This window comes from Pleurodeles waltl, chromosome 12 (genome assembly GCF_031143425.1).
Source record: "Pleurodeles waltl isolate 20211129_DDA chromosome 12, aPleWal1.hap1.20221129, whole genome shotgun sequence".
Classification (NCBI taxonomy): Eukaryota; Metazoa; Chordata; class Amphibia; order Caudata; family Salamandridae; genus Pleurodeles; species Pleurodeles waltl.
In genome coordinates this window covers 662718507-662744199 of record NC_090451.1, presented here as the reverse complement: position 1 = coordinate 662744199, position 25693 = coordinate 662718507, and the positions used below count along the sequence as shown (strand labels likewise).

The 25693-nt window shown below is 44.1% G+C and overlaps 1 protein-coding gene across 3 annotated transcripts in view; it reads left to right on the top strand.

The window, feature by feature from the left end:
- The window catches only part of THBS3 (thrombospondin 3), a 246044-nt gene that overhangs the window by 208376 nt on the left and 11975 nt on the right, over positions 1–25693 (top strand). For all 3 annotated transcript variants that reach the window (XM_069218423.1, XM_069218425.1, XM_069218424.1), the window contains 2 exons: positions 10049–10097; positions 21482–21678. In XM_069218423.1, the coding sequence (XP_069074524.1) occupies positions 10049–10097; positions 21482–21678 (246 nt within the window). The remainder of the gene's footprint in view (positions 1–10048; positions 10098–21481; positions 21679–25693) is intronic.

Genomic DNA, 25693 nt, shown 5'->3' with positions numbered 1-25693 from the left:
AAGAATTTCCTTATTTCTCAGTCAATGGCAAACCATTACGTCAGACAAGTGGGTCCTACAATTAGTGGAACGGGCCATACTTTAGAATTTGTCCAGAAACCTCTCCCCAACCCTCCCCGCAGGACTCCTTCAAGATACCCTCAACAACTCAAAGAAGAGGTCTACAAGCTCCTTCTCAAGGGAGCTATAGAGAAGGTGCCGCGGGTTCAAAGATTAACAGGATTTTATTCCAGGTTCTTCATAATTCGAAAAAAGTGGAAGGATTGGAGACCGATCCTCGATTTAAGGCAACTAAATGTATACCTAAAGAAGCAATCGTTTTGAATGATCAGCCTGCAAGACGTCCTTCTGCGTCTCAATCAAAGAGATTTTATGTCATCGCTAGACCTCAAGGACGCATACTTCCACATACCAATCCACCCTGCCCACAGAAAGTATCTGAGATTTACTGTAGCCGGGAGCCATTATCAATATTGCGTCCTTCCCTTCGGGCTCAAATCAGCCCCAAGAATATTTACCAAATGCCTAGCACCAGTGGCAGCCTTTCTCAGGAGAAGAAAGCACCAGGTCTTTCCATACTTAGACGACTGGTTAATAAAGGCAAAGACTTACACAGGAGCACACAAGTCAACAAGAAAGTGCGTTTCCTTGCTGACCAATCTCGGATTCACGATCAACTGGGAGAAGTCCAACCCTCTACCAGGCCGCAGTATTACTTTTCTGGGAGCAAAACTGAACACGGAATCCGGCATCGCATGTCCCACATTAGAGAGACAACAAAGGTTACTAACCCTAGGGAGTTTCATACAAAGAAGACGAAAGGTTACAGTCTGTCTCTTCAAATCACTATTGGGCATGATGTCTTCATGCATACCTCTGATCCCTCTGTGTCGGCTAAAGATGCGCCCCTTGCAGGAGCAGCTAAACCGTCAATGGCTTCAAGTATCAGGAACTTTCGAAGACCAGATACAAATTACTCCGATAATGATCAAAACTCTCAAGTGGTGGTCTCAAAAGCATCATCTCTCAATCGGTCTCTCGTTTCTTCAACAGCCAGCCCCGTGGACCATAACAACAGATGCCTCACTGGAAGGCTGGGGCACAGTATTACAGGACCTGAAAATAAGTGGCAGATGGTCAACTCATCTGGCATCAAGGCATATCAATTGGCTAGAAATCAGGGCAGTGCACCTTGCTTTACAAGCGTTTCTCCCAAGAATCCATGGATCGCGAGTGGTGATAAGAACGGACAACACCACTACGATGCACTATCTCAACAAACAAGGAGGTACAAGATCTCTCACCCTCTCCAGGGAAGCCCAAGCGATCTGGAACTGGGCTTCGCAGCAAGGCGTCACACTGTCGGCGGTGCACTTGCCAGGAATAAACAACAAAGCAGCAGATGCACTCAGCAGACAGAAATCGGAATGCCACGAGTGGGAATTAGACCAGACGGTACTCACCCAGATTCTTTCCCAGTGGGGAACACCAACAGTGGATCTGTTTGCGAAGAAGGACAACGCCAAATGCCAGTTCTTCGCAAGTTGGCATCACCAAAAGGGATCTTGGGGGAATGCGTTTTCGATAGTCTGGTCAGACATCTTTGCTTACGCCTTTCCTCCCATTCCGTTGATCCCAAGGGTCCTCACGAAGATGAAAACAGAACCGTGCACTCTCATACTGATAGCCCCGTATTGGCCGCGCCAACATTGGTTCGCAGAGCTCCTCATTCTCTCAGTCAAACCTCATATTCCGCTGGAGCCGTTACCTCATTTACTAACAATGAACAACGGCCAAGTTCGACACCCCGATCCACACTCAATGCGGTTAGCGGCATGGCTCCTCACCACAGAGAATTTGCGCATTTAACTATCCCGCAGGACTGCAGAGATATTTTGTCATAGGCCAGAGCGGATAGCACTAACAAGGCGTATCAGTGTAAATGGAGGAGATTCTGTGCCTGGTGCCATCAACGTCAAATTGACCCTTTTCTTTCACTACCAGAAGAGATTTTGCCGTATCTCTTAGAGTTAGCTCGATCTGGCCTAGCACACTCGTCCATTAAAGTTCATGTAGCAGCCATGGCTGCATACAGACGTTCAGAGGACACACCCTCGCTCTTCTCTTCTCGGCTGATTAAGAGATTTCTAAAGGGGCTGTTCAGGGTTTACCCTCCTTTCAGACCTCCACCTCCTTCGTGGAACCTGAACATTGTTTTGGCACAACTGATGAAGCATCCTTTTGAACCGATCCACCGTGCTTCCCTCAAACATTTATCGTGGAAGGTTGCCTTATTGATAGCTCTTACATCAGCTAGGCGGGTCAGTGAGGTACAAGCGCTCTCCATCCAAGAGCCATTCCTACAGTTTAAACAAGATAGACTACTAATGCGCACTAACCCGCATTTTATTCCAAAGGTTCCGTCAGACTTTCACATTAACGAACCTTTGGTCTTCAAGTCTTTTTTCCCTCATCCATCTACTCCAGCAGAGAGGGCATTACACTCTCTAGACGTGAAAAGATGCGTTCAATTTTATTTGGACAGGACAAAAGCTTTTTGACGCTCTAATCAGCTATTTGTGGCGTACAGTGCCCCTAGGAAGGGGTACCCGCTATCCAAGCAGAGTATTTCAAGATGGATCGCCTCTGCTATTCGCTTCTGCCATCAGGCAGCGGGCAAACCTTTGCAGTCATCTGTGCATGCTCACTCGACGAGAAAAGTCTCATCGTCAGCGGCACTGTTTGCCGGAGTGCCACTACAAGACATATGTAGGGCAGCAACATGGAAGAGCTGTCATACCTTTACTAAGCACTATTGCTTGGAGTCCCTCTCGCACGGAGAGGTAGCAGTGGGCCAAGCGGTTCTCAGGAATCTCTTTAGGTGAAGGTGAGCCATTTCTCCTACATCCCTCCATCCTAGAAAAGGTATGCACATCAAAAAAACAAAAAAACAAAAAAAAAGAAAAGAAATGTATCTAAAGATAATGGAACACTATCATAATCCCATAGTAAGCGGGTTATCAGATATTGATCAGCTTACATTACTGTCTTATGTTTTAATACTGGTTTGTTATTTAAATTTCAGCATGTATCTTCACAGGAATATACCTATTTATATTAGAGATAAAAACATACTGTTATTTATGTATATATACGTGTGTATAGATAGATGTGTATATATGTGTATCTATATATAGATATATATGTAGGGACATATGTCAGTACACTCATATACTTCATCACTTTATACATGATGATGATAAGGTTTTGTGGTCTAAGATAACCTGTTTATTAAAAGGGTTGTCATTTTACAATGTGCATACTTATTGCTTTCTACTCTGATTCAAGCATGTGAATCTATGAAAGTTCCAATACTGGAGTAAGAAAATAAGTTACTTACCTGTAACTGTAGTTCTCCAGTATTGGAATCTTTCATAGATTCACATGCGACCCACCCACCTCCCCGGAGAAGCTCACTTCACCTCTTTCTTTCTAGTAGTACATATACTCATTGTAATATACGCACTTGTGCGTGGAAAATCTGAGGTGCTAGAGCTTCTCTCAGGAGGTTCTGAAGGGTGCTGTCGCCTGATTGGTGGAGGATCAAGTTTGGTCCTTTTCACAAAATTACTCTGATAGACTATCAAATTGAAGAGGCCTAGGGCCTTTTTCTCTTCAATATGTTTTAACATTACTTATGAAAATTTATACCGGGACTGCCATCTCGACGGCGGGGAATGATTCAAGCATGTGAATCTATGAAAGATTCCAATACTGGAGAACTACAGTTACAGGTAAGTAACTTATTTTCTTCAGGATTATAGGAGAAGGTTCCCACTGGCAGCGGAAGATCAACCACCAGCGCCAGTCTCTCCGGTGACACCAGTTAATGCTCCTCCTCCTCCAGCTACTCCAAGATTGACATCTCACTCGGTGTTAGCTGCACCCCCCAGAGATGAAGGTTCCACTTCAGGGGAAGAGGAACAAGAAGAAGGAGAAATTTCCACCCCACAACATCCTACTGAGGAATGGGATGATTACTTGGCCCCCACTCCTTCTCCACCACCTCCTCGCCCCTCTGATTCTCCGCCCAAGGACATAGGTGGTTTCCATAATCTTATGGACAGAGCCGCGGTACGTTTTCACCTTCCAACATCTGTCTCCCAGTCGGAATGTTTCCTACATGATTTGAAGGAGCAATCACGGAAGTCGGTACGGTCCATTCCAATTATTGATTTCATATGGAGCGAGGGCACAAAGATTATGCGAAACCCGGCTACGGTTCCTCCAGTTCCACAAAAACTGGATAAGAAATACAAGGCAACCCAAGATTCTCCGGCATGCCTTACTGGCCATCCAAAGCCTGACTCAGTGATCTCACAGGCTGCTCAAAGGCGCTCCAAAAATCCATCGACGCCTATCTCTACTCCTCCAGACAAGGAAGGTCACAGACTGGACAATATAGGCAAGAGATTCTCCTCCATGTCTGCAATCACTGTCAGGGCAGCAAATTCTTTAGCGATTCTAGGCCGGTATGACCGCAAAATGTGGTCCGACATGCAACCTTTCCTGGACCTCATCCCTGAAAATAAACAAGCAGAGGCACGAAAGATCCTACAAGAAGGTGAGCGTACGTCGGAAGAAATTATCGACTGCGCTCTTGACATAGCCTCTACTGGTTTCCGCCAACTAGCGGGTGCCGCGGTCTTACGACGGCAAGGTTGGCTCAAGGCCACATCTTTTAGACCAGAAGTGCAGTCCCGAATCCTAGACATGCCTTACGATGGCGAATCTCTATTTGGCAAACATGTGGATGACGCACTTCAAGCCATCAAGACGGACACGGACACCGCCAAGTCCCTGGGTACCCTGCAGTACCGGAAACAGCCCTTTCGAGGGGCTAGAGGAAGAGGTTTCACCTCATTTCGAGGTTCCTTCCATAGACAATACCAGCAATCCCAGTACAGGCCTTCATACCACCAGCAGTACAGGCAATCATCGACTGCCTCCTATACCAGACAAGGAGGTAAACGAAGGCAGGGTTCGCAATCCAGAGATCAACCCAGAAAACAATGATCTTCTACAGGCATCGGCTATGCTCCCCCAATGCCCACGACATCAGCAAATAGGAGCAAACATTTCCAACTTCATCCAGGAGTGGAAGAAAATAACATCAGACAGATGGGTGCTGGATATAGTGACAAGAGGTCATACCCTGGAATTCACACAAAAGCCACCGCTTCACCCACCAACATCAGGCAGGTCTCTCCATCTTCGTCTGCTTCAAGCGGAAGTATTCAGCCTTCTGGCCAAAGTGGCTATAGAGGCAGTTCCTCTGCAACAACGGGGTCTAGGATTCTACTCCCGGTTTTTCCTCATAAGGAAGAAGTCAGGAGAGTGGTGTCCTATACTAGACCTCAGGAAACTCAACAAGTTCCTTCGAAAACAATCCTTCCGGATGATCACACTGTCAGATATCTTGCACCTCCTGAATCCTGGAGATTTTATGACAACTCTAGATCTCCAGGACGCCTACTTCCACATTCCAATACACCAAAAGCATCGCAAATATCTCCGTTTTACAGTAGCTAGTGCCCATTATCAGTTCAGAGTCCTACCGTTTGGCCTCAGATCAGCTCCGAGAATCTTCACGAAATGCCTTGCCCCGGTCGCAGCCTCCCTCAGAAGCAAGGGTTTCCAGGTGTTCCCATACCTGGACGACTGGCTCATAAAAGCTCCGTCATCTCTACTAGCTTCAAAAGCGACAAACGCCTGCCTAAAACTATTCAACTGTTTGGGTCTAACAGTGAACCTACAGAAGTCAGTCGTGCTTCCCGCATGCAGGAGAGTTTTCCTGGGAGCAGAATTAGACACTATCCAAAACAAGGCATATCTTACCCTAGCAAGGCAGCAGAAGCTGACCCAATTGGTTGTCACAATCTCCGCAAGAAAGTTCGTTTCAGTACGACTATTCAAATCGCTTCTGGGCATGATTTCCTCAGCCATAGTCCTAGTACGGCTAGCAAGACTCAAAATGAGGCCGCTGCAAGAAGAACTGCAGCTTCAATGAACACAGTCGCAAGGATCCTTCGACGATTTAATAACTATCACACCAAAGATTCGGCAGGCGTTAGAATGGTGGTCTCACTTCAACCACCTCTCCCACGGTCTAACTTTTCTGGCACCAATAACAGATTTCATCATCACCACGGACGCCTCCTTGGAATGATGGGGAGGCCATTTACAGGACATGCGCATTCAAGGCAGATGGTCCAAGCTCCAAAAAGAGATGCACATAAACCTGTTAGAGCTGAAGGCGATTCATCTCACGCTCAAAGCTTTTCTGCCACGCATCGCAGGATCATCAGTGTTAGTCAGAACAGACAACACAACAAGCATGTTCTACATCAACAAGCAGGGAGGAACAAGATCCCTCTCCCTCTCAAGAGAAGCTCAGTCTCTCTGGAACTGGCTCACACTGAACAACGTCCGCCTCAGGGCGGAGCACCTGGCTGGGGTCAACAATGCTCTAGCGGACTCTCTCAGCAGGACGGATGACAACTGTCACGAGTGGGAACTCAACCAGACCATACTCGAGGACATCTTCCAACTATGGGGTCGGCCGATCCTAGACTTGTTCGCCACCAATCTGAACGCCAAATGCCAGTTTTACGCCAGTCGATACCCACTCCCGGGGTCGTGGGGAAATGCTCTTTTGATAAGATGGTCCGGGATCTTTGCATATGCTTTTCCCCCTATTCCTCTGATTCCCAGGCTCCTCAGGAAAATGAAGACCGAATGCTGCAGGGTCATTCTCATAGCCCCCAAGTGGCCCATGCAGTACTGGTACACGGAGCTCCTACTCCGGTCAGTAGCCAATCCAGTCCACCTCCCTTGCAACCACAATCTTCTAACAAAGAATCAGGGTCTCATCTTACATCCCGACCCAACTTCACTACACTTGCATGCTTGGCTCCTGAGTACAGAGAGTTCCAAGATATGAACATTGATCAAGAATGTAGACTTATATTATCCAAGGCACGAGCAGAGAGCATGAACAAAACATACAAACTCAAATGGAAGAGATTCTGTGTTTGGTGCTCTCAGAATAATTTTCACCCATTTCAGATTAATCCTGAGCAAATTCTTTCTTACCTGCTCTCTCTCTCCAAAGCTGGTCTTTCCCATGCATCAGTCAAGATTCACCTAGCAGCTATAGCCTCTTACAGACGATCGGCTGACATACCATCTATCAGCTCATCCAGAGTCATCAAACAGTTTATGAAAAGGGCTGTTCCGCACCTTTCCTCCGGTACGCTTACCTCCGCCAGAGTGGCATCTTATTATTGTCCTCTCCCAACTCATGAAAGCTCCTTTTGAACCCATTCATAGGGCGGAGCTCAAGTACATCACCTGGAAAGTGTCGACCTTGCGCGCTCTCACCTCTACCAGGAGAGTCAGTGATATACAGGCGTTCACTACTAAAGAACCCTTTTTGGTTTTCTCTGGAGACTTCGTTATGCTCCGAACCAATCCCAAATATATTCCCAAGGTTCCATCTTCGTTCCACCTCAATGAACCCGTTATTCTACGAACCTTTTTTCCAAACCCTACTACGATAGCAGAGAAAACTCTCCACTCTTTGGACATCAAACGATGCCTAAAATTTTATCTGCAAAGTACCAAACACATCAGAAAATCAGACCAACTCCTAGTATCTTATTCTCTGGGACGACAGGGAACAGGAGTAACCAAGGCCACTATAGCCCGATGGATTTCTTCGACAATCCAATTTTGTCACACCAAGGCAGGAAAACCCTTGACTAGGCGCCCGAGAGCCCACTCCACAAGAGCAGTCTCCACATCGGCTGCTTTGTTTCAAGGTATTGCCCTTGATAAAATTTGCCAGGCTGCGACGGAAAACTACGCACTCCTTTACGCAGCGCTATTGTTTGGAGTCATCACAAAGAACAGACTATCTAGTAGGACAAGCTGTGCTACGCCATCTCTTTCATTAAGGTGAGACCTTTCCTTAGTTATAGACATATGGTTTGAAATGCAAATAACCATGTTTCTATTATGCTTCCATGTGAATATGTAAGGTGTATGTATGTATTTATAGATGTGCATCTATATATGTGTGTATATATATATATATATATATATATATATATATATATATATATATATATATATATTTATATCGGTATTTACAGCATGAATTTTAGTATTTATGTACACGTACTTAAAGTATCTGTATTCCTTTGTAACTCACGATCAGAAATGTATGAGTTTACTATGATTATTATTATTATTATTTATATTAGAGATAGAGGGTCTTTATGCTCGCACCCTCCACCCACGCTGGATACAATGTTTATCAACCAAACTGCTGTCTATTCAGATTCAAGCGTGTGAATTTATGAAAGATCCAATACTGGATAAGAAAACAAGTTACTTACCTGTAACTACAGTTATCCAGTATTGGTATCTTTCATAAATTCACATGCGACACACCCTCCTCCCCTTTGATGCTCGCATTTCCTCTCAGGTTCTAATTTTTCACTCTCGTGCTGGAAAATCTGAGGAAGGGAGCTTCTCTGGAGAAGGTTCTAGAGGGTGCTGGTGCCTGATTGGACAGCAGGCAGGTTTGGGTCCTTTCACAAAAGGACATGGATAGGCTATGTGAGCAATTGCTGGCTCCATTATAGCCTATGGCAAAAGAAATATATTTATTATTTATTGCTATTTTATGTACCGTGGGACTCCCACTTCGACGACAGGGATGATTCAAGCATGTGAATTTATGAAAGATACCAATACTGGATAACTGTAGTTACAGGTAAGTAACTTGTTTTCTTATATTGCATCCATTACATCGTTATACCACTCCATCGCAATGTATGTATAGGTACGTTTAATAGATGAACACAAATGTTTGTAGCGCTATGTAGACGATATAAAGGTAATAATGAAATACTTACCTTGGCGGTGTTGACATACTATATGCAGTATCATTAAGGTCAATATAATTAATGACAACATAGGGGGTCATTCTGACTATGGCGGACGGCGGAGGCCGTCCGCCATAGTACCGCCGCCAAATGACCGCACCGCGGTCAAAAGACCGCGGCGGCCATTCAGACATTTCCTCTGGGCCGGCGGGCACTCTCCAAAAGAGCGCCCGCCGGCCCAGAGGAAATGCCCCTGCAACGAGGACGCCGGCTCAGAATTGAGCTGGCGTAGTTGCAGGGGTGCGACGGGTGCAGTTGCACCCGTCGCGTATTTCAGTGTCTGCAAGGCAGACACTGAAATACTTTGCGGGGCCCTCTTACGGGGGCCCCGCGGCACCCCCTACCGCCATCCTGTTCATGGCGGGTTTCCCGCCATGAACAGGATGGCGGTAGGGGCTGTCAGAATCCTCATGGCGGCGGAGCGCGCTCCGCCGCCATGAAGGATTCCCCCGAGCAGCGGTAAGTCGGCGGGAGCCCGCCGACTTGCCGCTTCTGACCGCGGCTGAACCGCCGCGGTCAGAATGCTCGTGGGAGCACCACCAGCCTGTTGGCGGTGCTCCCGTGGTCGGTGGCCGCCAGGGTCAGAATGACCCCCATAGTGTCAATTGGGTGTTAGCTGTAATATATATACATTTACCATTCTTAACTCCACATCCACATACATTATAACTACCTTACAATGTAGTGGTTACATTGATGTAGCAGTTGCAATTTGTCATGCAGTAGACTGCAGGCATTACAGTAAGAGGAGTACCATTTATTAGCCTTTTCTAGTTCCATGAGTAAGTCATTACCTGACATAGGGCAGGATGTTCCTCACTTTCTGTGATTAGACTTGTAATAAATTCCATGCAACATGTGGGGTCCTTTAACTTACATGTGAGTGGGGAGGGGAAAGATCAGTGCATCAGTGTTGTCCACTGTCACTCTATGCACTGATATGCATGATGTTTGGGGCTGCTGCTCTCTCTACATTGGGTCATGTTGCCGTGGTATTCTATATATGACTCTCTACCCCCTCTCTCTCTCTCTAGGGGATGGAGATTGTCCAGACCATGAACAGCGACCCAGGGCTGGCGGTAGGTACGTGAGGACCCGCTTCCTCTTCTTTTTGGGGTGAAGATTGTACAGATATGTTCTCTGATATGTTTTACTGCTTATGATTAATAAATATGCTACTGCCGATTTCAGTTATTTGTTCAGTAACATGATGAATTTGTGAGCAGCAGGATTCTAGACTCACTTTATTTAGGCACTGCTCTTTTTTACATAAGCCCCACCCCTGATAAAGCACTCTTGTGATTCATCTGTGGCCATACACTTAAAATCTGTGTATGCCTGTGCAAATTTAGTGACTATTTCAATGGAAAAGGTGCTGTCTGTAAATGACCAGGCTCCACACGAAGCTTTAGTAACATTGAACAGTTTCCCCACCTTATGCCCATAATACATAGATGGATTGCAAAAGTTTGTTCTTAAACGTAGGATGTGAAGTTTGGGAACCGCTGATCTAGAGTGTTTTCAGATATACTATTGCATCTGTAGACGCACATCTCATTTTAAAATACATCATTCTGGATGCACAATCTCTGTATGCTGTATCATGTCTGTATACCCCATCTCTCTCACACATATGTGAATATCATAAAATATTATAAGCTCAGGCATTAGTTGAAACTACTCCCTTTATATACATTAATTCCATCCTTATTATAAGCTTCATTTCGGCCTCACAAGTGCCTCCTCACAGAGGCTCTTTTTCATTGGACCCATCCTGGTTACAGTGTATTTTCGGAGCACAGCTTCAGAATGACAAGTCTCGGACGTTTTGGCAATGATCCCAATGGCTCTTAGTCTTCTTGGCCTACTAGCCTCTGCTCACAGATCAGGCTAGGTGGCATATGCAGGCTCTGCAGTGTGATCGTAAAGTCTCAGTGGGGTGAGATCCAACTGAACCTGTTGGACTGCATCCAGGTATCAGAGGAGACTGCAAATGATCTGCAGTGGTGGCTCTTTGCAGCAATTAAGCCAGCAGCAGACCCTTTTCCCTACCTCACTAAGAGCTAACAGTGGTGACAGACACAGGTAAAGATAGGAAGACTCTGGTCTCCAACTGAGACCCATCTCCACACCAAACTGATGGAGTTGTGGCTATTAGATTGGTGCTGAAAACTGCCCTACCATCCATCAAGGGCTAGCAGGTCCTGATCTCCACAGACCACAGGCACTGTTATGTGGAATTTTAACAATCAGTGTGGGTGGGGTCCCGTGCTCTCTAGCAGTATGCCCTGTGCCTCTGGAACTGACTAAATCTTCATGGCATCTTCCTTATCGTACACCTAGCAGGATCTTAAAACAGCAGAGTGAAGAAACTCTGCCTGCAATGCCTAGTGGATCAAGAATGGCAGATACATCCAGAGGTGGCACAGGGCATCTTTCAGCAATGGGGAGAGTTCTGGCTCAATTTTTTTGCCAATGTCAGGAACATGTTTGCACCTTTAAGTTCCCAGGAAGGCTCCCTTTTGAGGAACACTACACCTAGAGTGCATCACAGGACTCCTGAATGCCTTTCCAGCACTAGCAATCCTGCCCCAAGTTCTAAAGAAGATCAACAACCACCAGGCCCAAGCCATCCTAATGGCTGCAGATTTAGGCAGCAATGTGGTACCCAGAATTTCTGGGCATAAGCATCTGTCCTCTGATCTGGATACCACTTCAGGAGAATCGTGTTTCTCAGCAGTGGGGCAGGGTCTTGCACACTGACCGGAGCTATCTCTATCTTCATGTGGCTGTATTTGACTGCATTCAGTCTACCTCTGATGTCATTCTGGCGGACAGGCTTCCTTACACACAAATCAGTTTACGCCAGATGCGTGGACTAGTTTGTGGCATGGTATGACACCCGTAACACAGACCAGATGCAAGCTGAATTGTCGGATGTATTACTGCTTGTTGGGTCTTTCGTCCAGAAAAGGTCAGACATATGAAAAGACAAAGACTTTGAGAGACGATCAGAGGCCAGACGTTTCAACGTAGAAAGAGATGAAAGGTGGGGAGACACCTAAAAAAGCATAGAGCAAAACACCCTTGAAGGATCCTTAGATGTCAAAAAGAAAATCTTCGACAATGTTTGACGCTGAAAAACGATCCACCAAGATTGAAAAGAAAAAACGTATTCTTGAAGCAGTAATAGCAACACTTCTGTAGAAGCAAAAAGAATTCAAAGCCTCACTTCGGGAGTTCAGAATCCCACTAAAGCCTACGACCAAAAGGAGCAGGTAAAGAAGGAAGTTGAAGATTTAGTCACCTTGAATACCAGAGTCACAAGAGGAGGAGTAGTGCTTCTTCAAGGACGAGGAGGACGAGTACATGGACGTCTCCATGTTCCAGGACTGTGAGTGCTCAGAGTATGCCAAACCACAGTGGCAGTACATGAAGACAGACTCCCTTGAAGAGACAATCAACGCCTACCCCTCAAGGCCATTGCCTTCGGATGACATCACAATGTAGAGCCAACTTATAAAAAAGGGGCAGCAGACAAGTATGATGTGCAGTTAGAGGAAGAAAAATCTCAACTGTGCTTTCCCTTGGAAACTCTCCTACCTTCTCAAGTTCTTGCCTATGTTACCTAGCATCCTTGATCAGAGGAGAGAAGCCTTCAAGGAGCCTGGAACATGCTGCGCAGTCACACTGAGGGCTAAGAAGTAATACAAGCACTTCTCAAAGGACCGTTTATACATTAAGGGAATGGTACCAGCTGGTTCCATTATCGCAGCTATGGCAAGGAAAAGAGCAAATATACAAGAAACATCAGGAGCACCACCATATAAGGAGAGCAAGAAGATGGATTTGATGGGCAGAAAAATTGAGAGAGGGGCGGCTACCTACCTGGAAAATAGCCAATTCTTAGCTCTCCTGAATACGACCAACAGTGGGAAGAGATGGGAGAGCTAATGTAACACCTGCCCGAAATGTACTGTAAGAGAGCGGCCTCTGGCAGAGGAGGGAAAAAATATTGCGCAAAGATACCTCACATTGGCACTAGTTGACATGGCAAGTAGCCAGATGATGGCGGGAACAACTTAAGACACCATGCTTAGTTAACAGTGTCGGGTTTCAAGCCAGGAGTCCAAGCAAATATCATTAGTGCTCCTTTCAACGGGGACAGTTGTTTGGTAATACAGTTGATGAGACCCTTCAACAGTTTAAAATGGACAATGAAACTGCAAAATAAATAGGGCATTGCAAATCTGAGGCAACTTACAGAGTGGAACACCAATAATAAGAAAGCCAGCAGGAAGAGGAAATTTCCCTAGCTCAACTTCGCATCAGGGGTTTCAAAGCACAAGCTGAACCCAGTCACCTGCACAGCAATGACAATATCAGACGCAGACACGGCAGCCTTTTTGCGGACGGGCACAGGGAAGAGCACAGCCTCACAGAGGAAGAGCAACCTCCTCCGGAAAATGACTTAGCAAACCTCCATCACCTCTCACACACATCACCAGTGGGAGGGAGAATAAAATACTTCCTTCAGGAGTGGCGGAAGATAACGTCAGACAATTGGACTTTAAACATAATACATTTTGGATATTGCAAATAATTGGTGAAATCATCACCAGTAAGGAGACCAAAGAAAATAATGCACTCGAAGGTGGAAACATCATGCCTACTCCAAGAAGTAGAGGAATTACTGGAGAAGGGAGCAATAGAAAGATTTCCCAAGATAGAGATCAATCAGGGAGATTATTCAACATATTTCCTAATTTCAAAACCAGGCGGAACCCTATGTCCAATACTAGATCTACGGTTCATTAACAAATTCATAAAGACACAAAAATTCTAAGTGACAACTCTGCATAAGTCTCGCTGCAGTTACAAGAAAGAGACTACATGGCAACCATAGACCTAAATGATGCATACTTACACCTCCCAAAGAATCACAGACACAGGAAATGCTTGTGTTTTGTAGTGAACAAAACACTTTAACAATTCAACATGCTGGCCTTCAGCATAAAATCGGCCCCAAGGGTTTTCACAAAATGGTTAGCAGCAGTGGCATCACATTTGTGAAGACAGGGGACACGTATACCCTTACCGTGACAACTGGCTAATCAGCGCACACTCATCAAACAAATGCAATACAGATATACAAAAAAAAATTAACAACACTATTTAAACTAGGTTTTTCAATAACTACAGAAAAATCTTCACTAGAGCCTGAACATGTAAAGCTCTTTCCAGGAGCAAGACTTAACTTAATAGAGGCAAAGGCATATCCTTCCGAGAAAAGGACAGCATCAGTACTGCAGGAAACTGTCTCTCCTGTACCAGAAGGGGCAGTATCCGAACGTGAAGACTGGGGAAAATGATGAGGAAAACAGCATCATGTATACCTCTCATTTCACATGCAAGGCTACATAGGAGACCAATCATGGGTCTGAGGGTCATTTAGAAAATCTCCATTATCTATGAATAATGGCTAAACTGGATGGGTCTGCTAGGCATTATCTGCAGGGAATGGCCAGATGGGTCTTGATGGTTATCACCTTTAGAAAAATAAACAGACTTCATAGGCACAGAGATATTATTCTAGAGGAAAGTGGCCCAACTGGATGGGTTTAAGAGTTAATCTCTGCAGGAGAATAGACAGACTGGATCAGACTGGGCGTCATTATCTCCTGGGAACTGAGTTCAGTCAGCGAGGGATACATTTACTATGCCTCAGTTGGGTAATATTAGCAGCTAGTATGAAAGTACCCATAGGCACTTCAGAGTGTTGCAAGCTCTGTGGTTTTCAAGGCCTGAATTAGTTTAATCGTGATTCCCTTGTAGTACCCCTGAGTAGCCATGTGTGCTGTGACTTACTCCAGGGCTTGGCTAAGTACCCTATTTGGGCTGGAGCACTACTAGAGTAGAAGTGTGTGTACCTTTGGTGAATTACAAGTCACTTACCCTTTTACGTGTGTTTTTGCATTTGCATGACCTTGTTGTTCCTCCTTAAGTTTCCAATTCCTCCCACTTTGTTGAAAATATCTCTATTTTCCAGTTTCTCCTCTTTGCCAGTCATGCATTTACACCTGAAACGTAGAGCTACATGCACTCTGGGTGAGGAACACCACACTTAAATAGACATGCCCTTATGTTTTTCCCTAAAACTGCATGTTTGAATGTGTGATGGAGTAATATTACACACAATCGTAGATTAGTTCTGTAATGCTTCAATACTGTTAAGTACACTGGCATTTCACCATAGACCTCTATTTATCTAGAAAAACGGAGTCCACATTATTATTTGTATTGTTTAATAGTCTGCATCTTAACACCTCAACGCTACCCAAAAACTATAGAGACAGAGGGCCTGATTTAGAAGTCTGCAGAAGGGAATACTCCATCACAAAATGAGACGGATGTCCTGTCCACTGTATAACGAACCCATTCCGTCCTCTGGGGATCGTAATGCAGGGGACGGCATATCTGTCACGTTTGTGACATAGTATGTCCTCTGCCGACTTCTAAATCAGGCCCAGAATGATGACTTTTCAAACAAAAGCAGGTGATGAAAAAAAAAAAAGAGCTGTTCATAAAATATGGGAAATAATTTAAATGCATTTGTCGAAGTGGGCATCCCACAGTACCTTCTAATGCAGTACAATAAAGTACACACATCTTATAATGGTTAAAAGACATTCATTTGATTAGCTCATCCACTTCATTTATAAACGAATCGGGTGAAAGCACTTTCTAGAACACACAGAGGCATCTTGCCTCAGATTTTCTACCCCCCATTTTGTGAAGTCTCCCTGAGCTCTTCATTGTTCTTCACCTTCTGAACCACATTTTGGTATTATGACAACTTTAACCTCACAGCTTCCATATACTGACTATAATAATGTCAGAATAATTATGTCAGAAACATCAAAGAAAGGATTTTTTAGATCCTGTGGGACCTGTAGGAAAAATACTTCATTTTGAAGACCCACATAAGGAGTGTATCTACTACCCACGCCTTGCTCAGAAGGTAAAGGATTGCAGGATCTGCCACACGTTTTCCTCCAAGGATCTTAACGATAGGAAAGGGAGGCTTCTCAAATGGCTGCAGAAATTAAAGCCAAGAAAGTCTGTTCTTTCTGAGGAGGAGGATAGTGAGGATTCTACTCACTCTCTGGGAAGGTCAAGAAGAAGGGAGAGTTCTTTAGACCAAGGGTCTTCAGTGACGCCTAGGAAAGCCTTAAAAAAGACTCACCATGAGTCTTCATTTGACAGTTCTCACAGAGAGAAAAAAGAAAAAAATCTCCTGAAGCTGTGAGGACAGAGCCTACCATGCCTTCTTTAGACTTGGTTTTGCGCTTTGAAATATCCTCCTCAGAGCCCTCAACAATAAAATCTAGACTGGCTGTAAAGATGTTGACGACCGCATCATTACTTGTGGAAATACCAATGAAAGCGATCACGTCGACAACAGAAATGTCAACATCCACGTTGATAGTGACACCATCTATGACAAGCACAACTATGACACCCACGATGATGACGATCCCGTCGAAAAAGACTTTGACAATTATACCATTGAAGTACTCACCATTGATGAAAGGACCGTTGGCAAAGACAGTCATCACAGATAAAAGCACTGGCAAAAAAGCTTCTGCTGTCTTTACAGGTCAACAGTGACTCGACAACAAATATTGTAAACTGTGCCATTGACAACGGATATCCCATTTCAAGAAATTCTGCACCCAGAACACACATCGCCAAGTAAAGTATCTTTTCTGCCGCCAACTCACCTTCTTGATGAGGGTGACTCAAATGATGAAGATCCATTTGCAGCAGCTCACAGGCCTTCTGAACTCAATGTGAACTATCAGGAGGAGAATCAGGAAGAGTATTACAAACATTACTATGATCCTAGACAGCAATACATAGAAAGACCTAAACAATTTATGGAACGCTTGCAACATTTCTGTCACCTTTCCTCTCAAGAGGTCGTGGTTCAGGTTCCTATAGCCCTGGTCCAAGACCTCAAATGCATGTTACAGGACTATTATAAAAAATTCCCAGAACCCATAAATTCAGCATCTCAGATGCAGTCCATGTGTCCACCTCAGGCTCCAACACTGAGAATTCCTTGGCCTATCCCTCCACCTTTAACTCCTAGGATGACTCCAGCTTCCGACCTTACAGTGCCTCCTGTAGAGTATCCATCCTCCTTGGATGATAACAGAGGAAGTAGAAATCCCTGATAATCGATTTACTCCCCACAAACGGCATGATTATTTGATTCCAACTCCATCTCAACCTGCACCACAACCGGTGGACTCTCCACTGGATAACATTGGAGATTTCCATAATCTCAAGGAGAGAGCCGCAAAAAGGTTTGTTACCTTTGATGATTAGACAATTGGATTTTTTCTTGTATGACTTTAAAGTGCCTACCAAAACATCTATTAGAGTGATCCCAATTGTGAATTAAATATGGGAGGAAGGCATATAAATCATGAAAAATCTTGTGACAGTCTCTTCTGTCTTTTCAAGGATTGACAAAATTTACAAAGCACCAGAGACCTCACCTACATGTCTGGTTGGGCACCCAGAGACAGATTCTGTAATAACTCAGGCTGCTCAGCTCCAGTCCAGAAATCCTTCAATGCCCATATCAACTCGCCTCACAAGGAAGGCTGACATGTGGATAATTTTGGCAAACAATTTTCTACAATGCCAGTGATAATGGTTCGAGTGGCCAATTCATTAGTAATATTGGGCAGGTACAACAGGCAAATGTGGTCAGACATTGCTGCATATGTAGATCTTTTACCTGAAGGTAAAAAAGGGAAGACAAAGAAAATTCTGCAGGAGGAAGAGAGAACCTTGTCAAAGATTATAGATTGAGCTATGGATATAGCATCGACAGGGTTCAGACAGTTGGCAGGAGCTGCAGTGCTATGCCGCCTGGGATGGCTAAAGGCCACGTCATCTAGGCTTGTAGTACTGAGGAAAATTTTAGATATGCCATATGATGGAGAGGCATTGCTTGGAAAACATATCAACGACGCCTTGCAGGCAATCAAGTTGGACACAGGTACCTCAAGATCTTTGTGCAACTTGCAAATAAGAAAGACACCTTTTTGAGGAGTACATGGAAGAAGTTTGTTTTCATACAGAGGGGGCTACCAAAAGTATCAACAATATCAGCAGCAATATAGGCCTTCTTAAGAACAAGAGCCATATAGATTAACGTCAGCAGCAGCTTACGTGAAGCAAGCACCTGGAAGAAAACAAACATCACAAGCAAGAAACACTGGTAGAAAGCAATGACACTACCGAAGTGACGGTTGTACCCTTTACAGATCACCGACCTGTAGGAGCGAAGATTTCCAACTTTTTCCATTGATGGCAGCAAATAACATAGACTAGAAGATCACATACAGTCAAACTTTAGCATTCATAACAAATACCTCCAAACACTCCACCAAAAGCAGTGCACCCACCTCATCTCCATCTACTTCAAAAAAGAAGTACAGAAAGGAGCAATAGACAAAAGTACCCCACTCTCAAAATGGAATGGATTTCTAATCCAGTTTTTTCTTAATAAAAAAGAAATCGGGGGAATGGCAACCCATTTTAGATCTCCGGAAGCTGAACAAATATTTAAAGAAACTTTCCTTTGTATGGTAACCCTGCAAGACATCCTGCATTTCCTCAATCATGGAGATTACATGACAACCTTAGATTTAGAGGATGCTTACTTTCATATCCACAGTCATCTAAAACAATGCAAATTTCTCAGATTCTGGGCATCCGGCACTCACTATCAATTCAAGGGCCTCCTCTTTGGGCTCAGATCAGCCCCCGCATCTTTACAAAATGTCTAGCTCCTGAGGCAGCCCACCTTAGATGAGAAGGATTCCAGGTATTCCCATACATCGGCAATTGGCTAATAAAACCACCAACTTCCCATCAAGCATTGAAGACTACAACAGCTTGTCTGACATTGTTCAAAAACTTGGGCTTCACTGTAAATCATCAGAAGTAATTGCTTCCCGAAATCAACGGGGATAATGTTCCTGGGAGCAATTTTAGATATAATCCAAGACCAAGCATTGTTATCAAACGAAAACAAGAAAAGGCTTGTAACATTAGCACTCCGGCTCTTGAAAAGGAAGTCTGTTTCAGTACGCCTTTTCAAATCACTTCTAGGTATGATCTCCTCTGCCATCTCACTAATACCTTTTATCCGTCTGAGGACGAGGTCTGTAAGACGAATTGGGCAAGAAATGGATTTCAAATAGAAGGATAATTCGATGATCTCATCAAGATCACCCAAAGCGTGATGAAGGTTCTACCCTGGTGGACAGAAGCTGAAAATCTATCATCAGGACTAACACTCTTACAACAGATACCCGACTCAGAGCTAATCCCAGGTTTATTCCCAAAGTCCCCACAGATTTTCATTTTAGTGAATCTATTGTACTAAGAGTTCGGTGGATCTCAGGAATTTAGTTCCCACTAGTGCTTGAATATCTGAGGGAAGATGCCTCTATGAGAAGTGTTCTAGAGGGTGCTGTCACATGATTGGCTAAAGTTTGTTTTCTTTTAATAAATTATATGGATAAACTAATCAAATTAATGCCTTTTACCCATTATTATGAGCTATGTGTAATTTACTGTACTGCTTTAAAAGGTACCATGGGACTCCCACATCGACAACGAGGAATGATTCAGGCATGTAAATCTATGAAAGATATCAAAAATGGAATATTGTAGTTACAGGTAACTAACTATGAGCCAGATGTACAAAACATTTTACCTGTCGCAAACGGCCTTTGCTTTTTGACATGTACAATAGGCAAAATGCAACTCAGTAACTTTTTACTGAATCGTACTTTGCATTTGCAATTCACTGTTAGGAAAGGGCATGTAAAAGGGCGTCCATTCATAATAACAACTCTCAAGGCCATGTACGATTGTGTTGTGACTGGAATGCATCCGCAAAACATTTGCAGATTACCACCAATTCAAAATTAGTAGTAAGCTATTCACAAGGGGCCCCTTACCATTTGTGAATGGGGGCGCCAACATTTGTTCAGAGCAGGCAGTGGTCTCACAGACCACTGCCTACTCTTAAAAAATGAAAACAAAACTTTTTTTTTTTAAATGCATCTCGTTTTCCTTTAAGGAAAATTGGCTGCATTTAAAAAAACAAAAACTGCTTTATTTAAAAAGCAGTCAGACATGGTGGTCTGCTAACCCCAGCAGGCCACCATCCCTGTGAGTGCCGGCCATTCCCAATGGGTTGCAAATTGATACCTCATGAATATTAATGAGGCAAGTCCCTTGCGACCCATTTGGGAATCACAGTGTCTGAGACACTGTTGTACATTGCATTTTGTGACTTCCTAATTGTGAGTCGCAAAAAATTGCAGATCCATTGAATAGTACACGTGGCTCTTAATTTCTTACACCAGTGCATGCATACTATTGTGCACAGGTTTACATATTTGAATGTTTTTGTAAATAAAGTTGAACAAAAACATTCAAACCTGGCCTCCTTTCCATGGCCATGGCCACACAGGCTTGGCCATTTTGGATTGGATTGAAAGCCCATGCAAAGATGGCCACATGTGATATCCATGCTTGCACATTTGCACGCCAATGGTGCCCATTCTGAAATTAGTTAAAAGACCATTTAAAAACATGGCCACAGCAAGCAGTGCAAGCAGGATGCAACACACTGCAAGCAGTGGCGAAGGCACAGTAGCAATGTCTGGGGTGCTACTAGGCCCTCAAAATATTAAAATATCTAAAAATAAAACATTGTTTTTTAACATCCACAATGGCCCACAAGACCCTGGTACTAAAAGGGAATATTTTACTCGTGGACGATGGCATTGTGCCTGGGCAGGATGCCATCACTCAGAGAGAAAGGAACCAATGGCACAAGTGGACTTGACTCATGGGCCATGGCATAAACTTGGTGTGTGGCAGCAAAATGTGAATAAAACTTATAACAAACCAGTGGATGAAGCTGGGTGGCTGACCGTCGCTTCTGTATGTACTTTTTGTGAACATTATTAACAAAAACAAAAGGCCTTACCTAATACAAAAATAAAGGTTAATTACCTTGAAAAAATTGCCTGAGAACATTGAAAAATCAGTAATATAAATTGAACCTCAATATTAATCAGCCGTGTTGGATTTCAAAGTAATAATTTCTCTCCAAATAAAGACAAGGTACCATCATATCCTATTCATCTGAAGACATACGAGTACCCATTGTTGCACTAGCCACATTTGGAGGTCTGGTAATCTTTGTATTTACTGATATGGCAGGTCGCTTGGCCTCTTTCTAGTTCACAATATCAGGTGTACCAGAGATCCAATTGTGGCGTTCCCTCCACTCAAGGATGAGTCTACTCTATGTCCTGTGCCCTGATGCCCTTGTCTTTGCTGTTTGGCTCTCTATCTGGCAGGTTACACAGCCTTCAATGGTGTGGATTTTGAGGGCACCTTCCACGTGAACACTGTGACAGATGATGATTATGCTGGCTTCATCTTCAGCTACCAAGACAGCTCCAGCTTCTATGTGGTAATGTGGAAACAGACAGAGCAGACATATTGGCAGTCCACGCCTTTCCGAGCCCTGGCGGAGCCAGGCCTGCAGCTGAAGGTCAGTGAGTAGGCACTATGCACTGAATGACTGCCTGTGAATTAACTTTGCACTGCACAATGCACTCTAGGCTCCGGATTCCATGTGGTGATGTGATAACAGACCGAGCAGACATATTGGCAGTCCCTGCCGTTCCGAACGGTGGCCAATAGCGAGTTGAAGTTCAGGGTCTGTGTGTAGGCACTAGGCACTGTATGAATGCTGGAGAATGATCTTTGAGCAATATGTGGTTCGCACTAATCACTGTTTGAAAGACTCAGTGTGCACAAAATAATTCCCCAAGAAGAGTATGCCCTCTCTATGAAGAACTGACTATTCACTCCACCAATAGACACTATGCAGTGAGTGTAGAACCCACAGTGAAATGTATGAAGGATGTCATGCAAGCTATTATGGACTCTGTGCTAAGAAAACACTCTGCATTGTATGTACGATATGCTCTATGCAGTATGAAAGACACCTTATCCTGTGCAAAAGACTTACTCCACACCACGGATAAAACATGACAAATGTGATGTACACTCTATCAAGGGTTCATTGTGCAGCAATAAAACAATTCTCTGTACACAGAAGGTATACATTGCACGAGTGGCTTGCTTTGCATCTGTCAATGGCACACTATGCATTTTTTTGCAGGAATCATTGTGCATTATGTTTGACAACTGTGCACTGAAATGAGAAATGCAGTATGCATTGGTCTTAATTTATAAGACACAGCAACCACTATATGGAACATAACGCAGATTGTATGGGGAACATACTAAGCGCTGTATGTAGAGCACACTATGACGTGTGTGAAAGTTTCATTATGCACTGTATCTCAAACACACTAAGCCACTGCAAGAAAGCCACACAGTGCAGTGCATGAATGACACACGCAGTGCACTGTATGTTGGGCACACTGATATGTTGTGTGTTGTACGCAGGGCGCACTATACCCTCCAACAAGGCTCAATACATTCTAGGTCGAACACAACATGCGTTGAGTTTTTGACATATGCAATGTGTTTGGGACACGCTGTACTTCATGAAGCACAGACTGTCGTGTGTGGGATGCACTTTGCGCTGCATGAAGGACACAAAGGAGCTGTTTGAGAGTACTCTGCAGTTTGTGGAACATACTAAGCTCTGTATGTACAACATGATTGGCCTTCCAGGAACAACGCAGAGGTACATAGGACACATTATGGTCACTATTGAAAGGACGCTGGCATTGTGTGTGGGTGTCACTAGGCACTATATGACGGGGACACTGCATTCAATGTAGGCTACTGTGCTGTGAGTGAAGGATACTAGGCACTATCTAAAAGATACACTATGCACTGTATGTAGAACATACTAATTCGTATATGTAGAACACTATGCTGTACATGATGGACACACTGCAATGTGTATGTGAGACAGACTACCCACTGTATGAAGGACACACTGCACTGCATGAATGACAGTTTGTCCTGCACCCTGTTCACTGCATGTGGGTCATGTGAACCCTAGGTGGGCCACCATGTGTCCTGCATCAGGGACACTCTGTGGACTGTATGTACAACTTACCAGTCTAACGTATGCACTGTTTGAATACTCGAGGACCCAATCCTCTGAGTCATGGAATTATTAAGAACTGAGGAGGCCCATGAATGAAGAATCTACTGAACTGCGCAAATGTCTGTTGTGTAAGTACCTAGGAGACATCCAGGAAGGATAATTAAAGTAAAATGATGTACTTTTACACAGTAGTTAGATAGGAGATTCTAGCAGCTAAAATGTAGGAGCTCTGTGACTTTAGATATGAACCTGTCCTTTGGCCTCGTTCCTCTAAATGGCCACGAGCTCTGCGCTGACTTGCAATATCCTTATAATGAAAGGTGAGCGGTAGAATCCCTTGCATTCACTCCTGCTGCAGCGATTGTAGTGTTGTGGTCGATTTTACTCTTTTGTACTATCCACTTTTATAAATGAAGAAAGTCAGCGCGGTTGGCATTTGTGAATAATTACCATGGAAGCTTTCTTCACTCAGCTTGGCAAGGTCCCCTGCTTCCTCACTTATACCATTACAACCGTAGAATTCAGAGCTGATACCAGGCCTCTGAAAGGATCCGTAGTCTGAGGCCCTGCTCAGCTTCCACTCAACCACCCGTCTGTGAGGAAGAACTTTCGGGACTAGGAAATGGACTGTAGATAACGCCCAGAGCAGCCGAGCACAGCTGAGCCCACCTTCCTTCACACTCGCAATTCAGGACACGGAAAGCAAATGTCTTGTATAGCTCTCTTATGCCTTCAAAAATAGGCATCTTACTAGTTCCTTATAGCGCTTAGTGCTGGCAGCTGTATCAATGCCTCCACATTTTTAAGCCGGAGAACTGAAACACTCATCACACCCTAGACCGCCCGGCACCCACCAGTTTGCCATACTCTGCCAGTCAACTCACCTTTCTGCCAGCTCAGCGCCCACCTGGTGTACTAGCACTCTTTAGTGACTTCCAGGTAACACTGAAAATAAATAAATGGGCTGGGGAGATCCTGCGGCTGACAAAGGTTAGGAAAATAGGGTGTGTGGCCAACTCTCTTTCCTTGCAAGTCCTGATTGTCCTTCAGCCAGGCAGTGTGTTTAGCAGTTTTTTGCTAGAAGTTCGTGGTCTCTTCACATCAAGGCAATTCCTGCTCACCTCTCATACCAGCAGGTCATTACACCCCTCTTCTCAATATTTTAAATCAGGTGTCTCCCTTACTGCTCCGATCGTCTCTGCACTAAACGCTTATGAACTGTTATTATTTCTCCCAATTCTCTAGCATTTGATCTTTCATGCACTCACATGTTTCAATCATTCCTCGTCGTCATGTTGGGAGTTTCCAAGCCTGACGACGGGGAATGAGTTAAGCATGTGAATATATGAAATATACCAAGGCTGGAGAACTGGAGTTACAGACAGTAACGTAACTAATTTCCTATCCAGCAATACACGCCTTCCATACCTTATCCTCTGTCTTCCATGAGCACTATATACTTTCTCCTTGCCTAACTCTTGTCATTACTGACCAGTAGATCCCGTGCCCCTCATTTCCTTGTGTAGTTGATCCCCATCTATACTCCTACTTTTGCAGGACAATTCTGTGTACGGATGAGATGCATAAACTCTCAAAAGAACACATCAGACAGAACACTGCTCAGAAATCCAGCAAAGTACAGATGTACCAGGTAGTGGCATAAAGCTCAGAACAGCACAGATCTTTAATCTTATGCCATATGCACAATATCCAGCAATACACTTTAGACAGAATATTCTACATACATTAAAATCAGTACAGTCCTTTGAAAAGCTTTTGAATGGCTCTGGTCAAAAAATGTTTGTGGCGCTGCACTCTGACTTCCACCTTGTGAATAAAAAAATATGTTCTGAAGGAAAGATTTTAAAAAAGGTCTTTTATCTACACCTAGTGGTGAGGCCCTGTCCACAGCCTCGGTATGTGTGAGGCCAGTTCTGATTTTTAGGCCTTGGCTACAGACAAGCTATCTGTTGTTGATGACCCACTGTCCACAATACTATTGTCTGCAATACAGAATGGATTGAGTGGGCTTTCAGTCTTCCTCTTGCTCGTGATTAGATGGCTTTCTTGCCTGTTCTGTTTTTTACTACTCTCCTCCCTCTTGTTGTAACTGTCTGGAACGTTTCCTCTTTACACTGTTTCTGAAAGGATTTTTCCACTGCTGCGATGAGGAGACAATTTTTGGGTTTTTATTTTAGCTCTCCATTGGAGAACATGACTTTCATCACTATCTTCTTGGTCTTTGCTTCTTACTTCCTCACTTTTCACCTGCTTTTTCCCACCTCTTCACTTGCTTCCATGTCCATCTCCACGTTATTTCATTTATTTAATTTGTAAAATTGCTATTGCGAGGGCCTGGTGGCTGTACATTGTTCCTCAGCTGCTCCCTTTTTTTTCTCTTTGCGGTGCAACATATTTAGACAGTTCAATAAAGGCTGTCAGGCTTTGTGGAATGCTAGATTAAAAAAAAAAA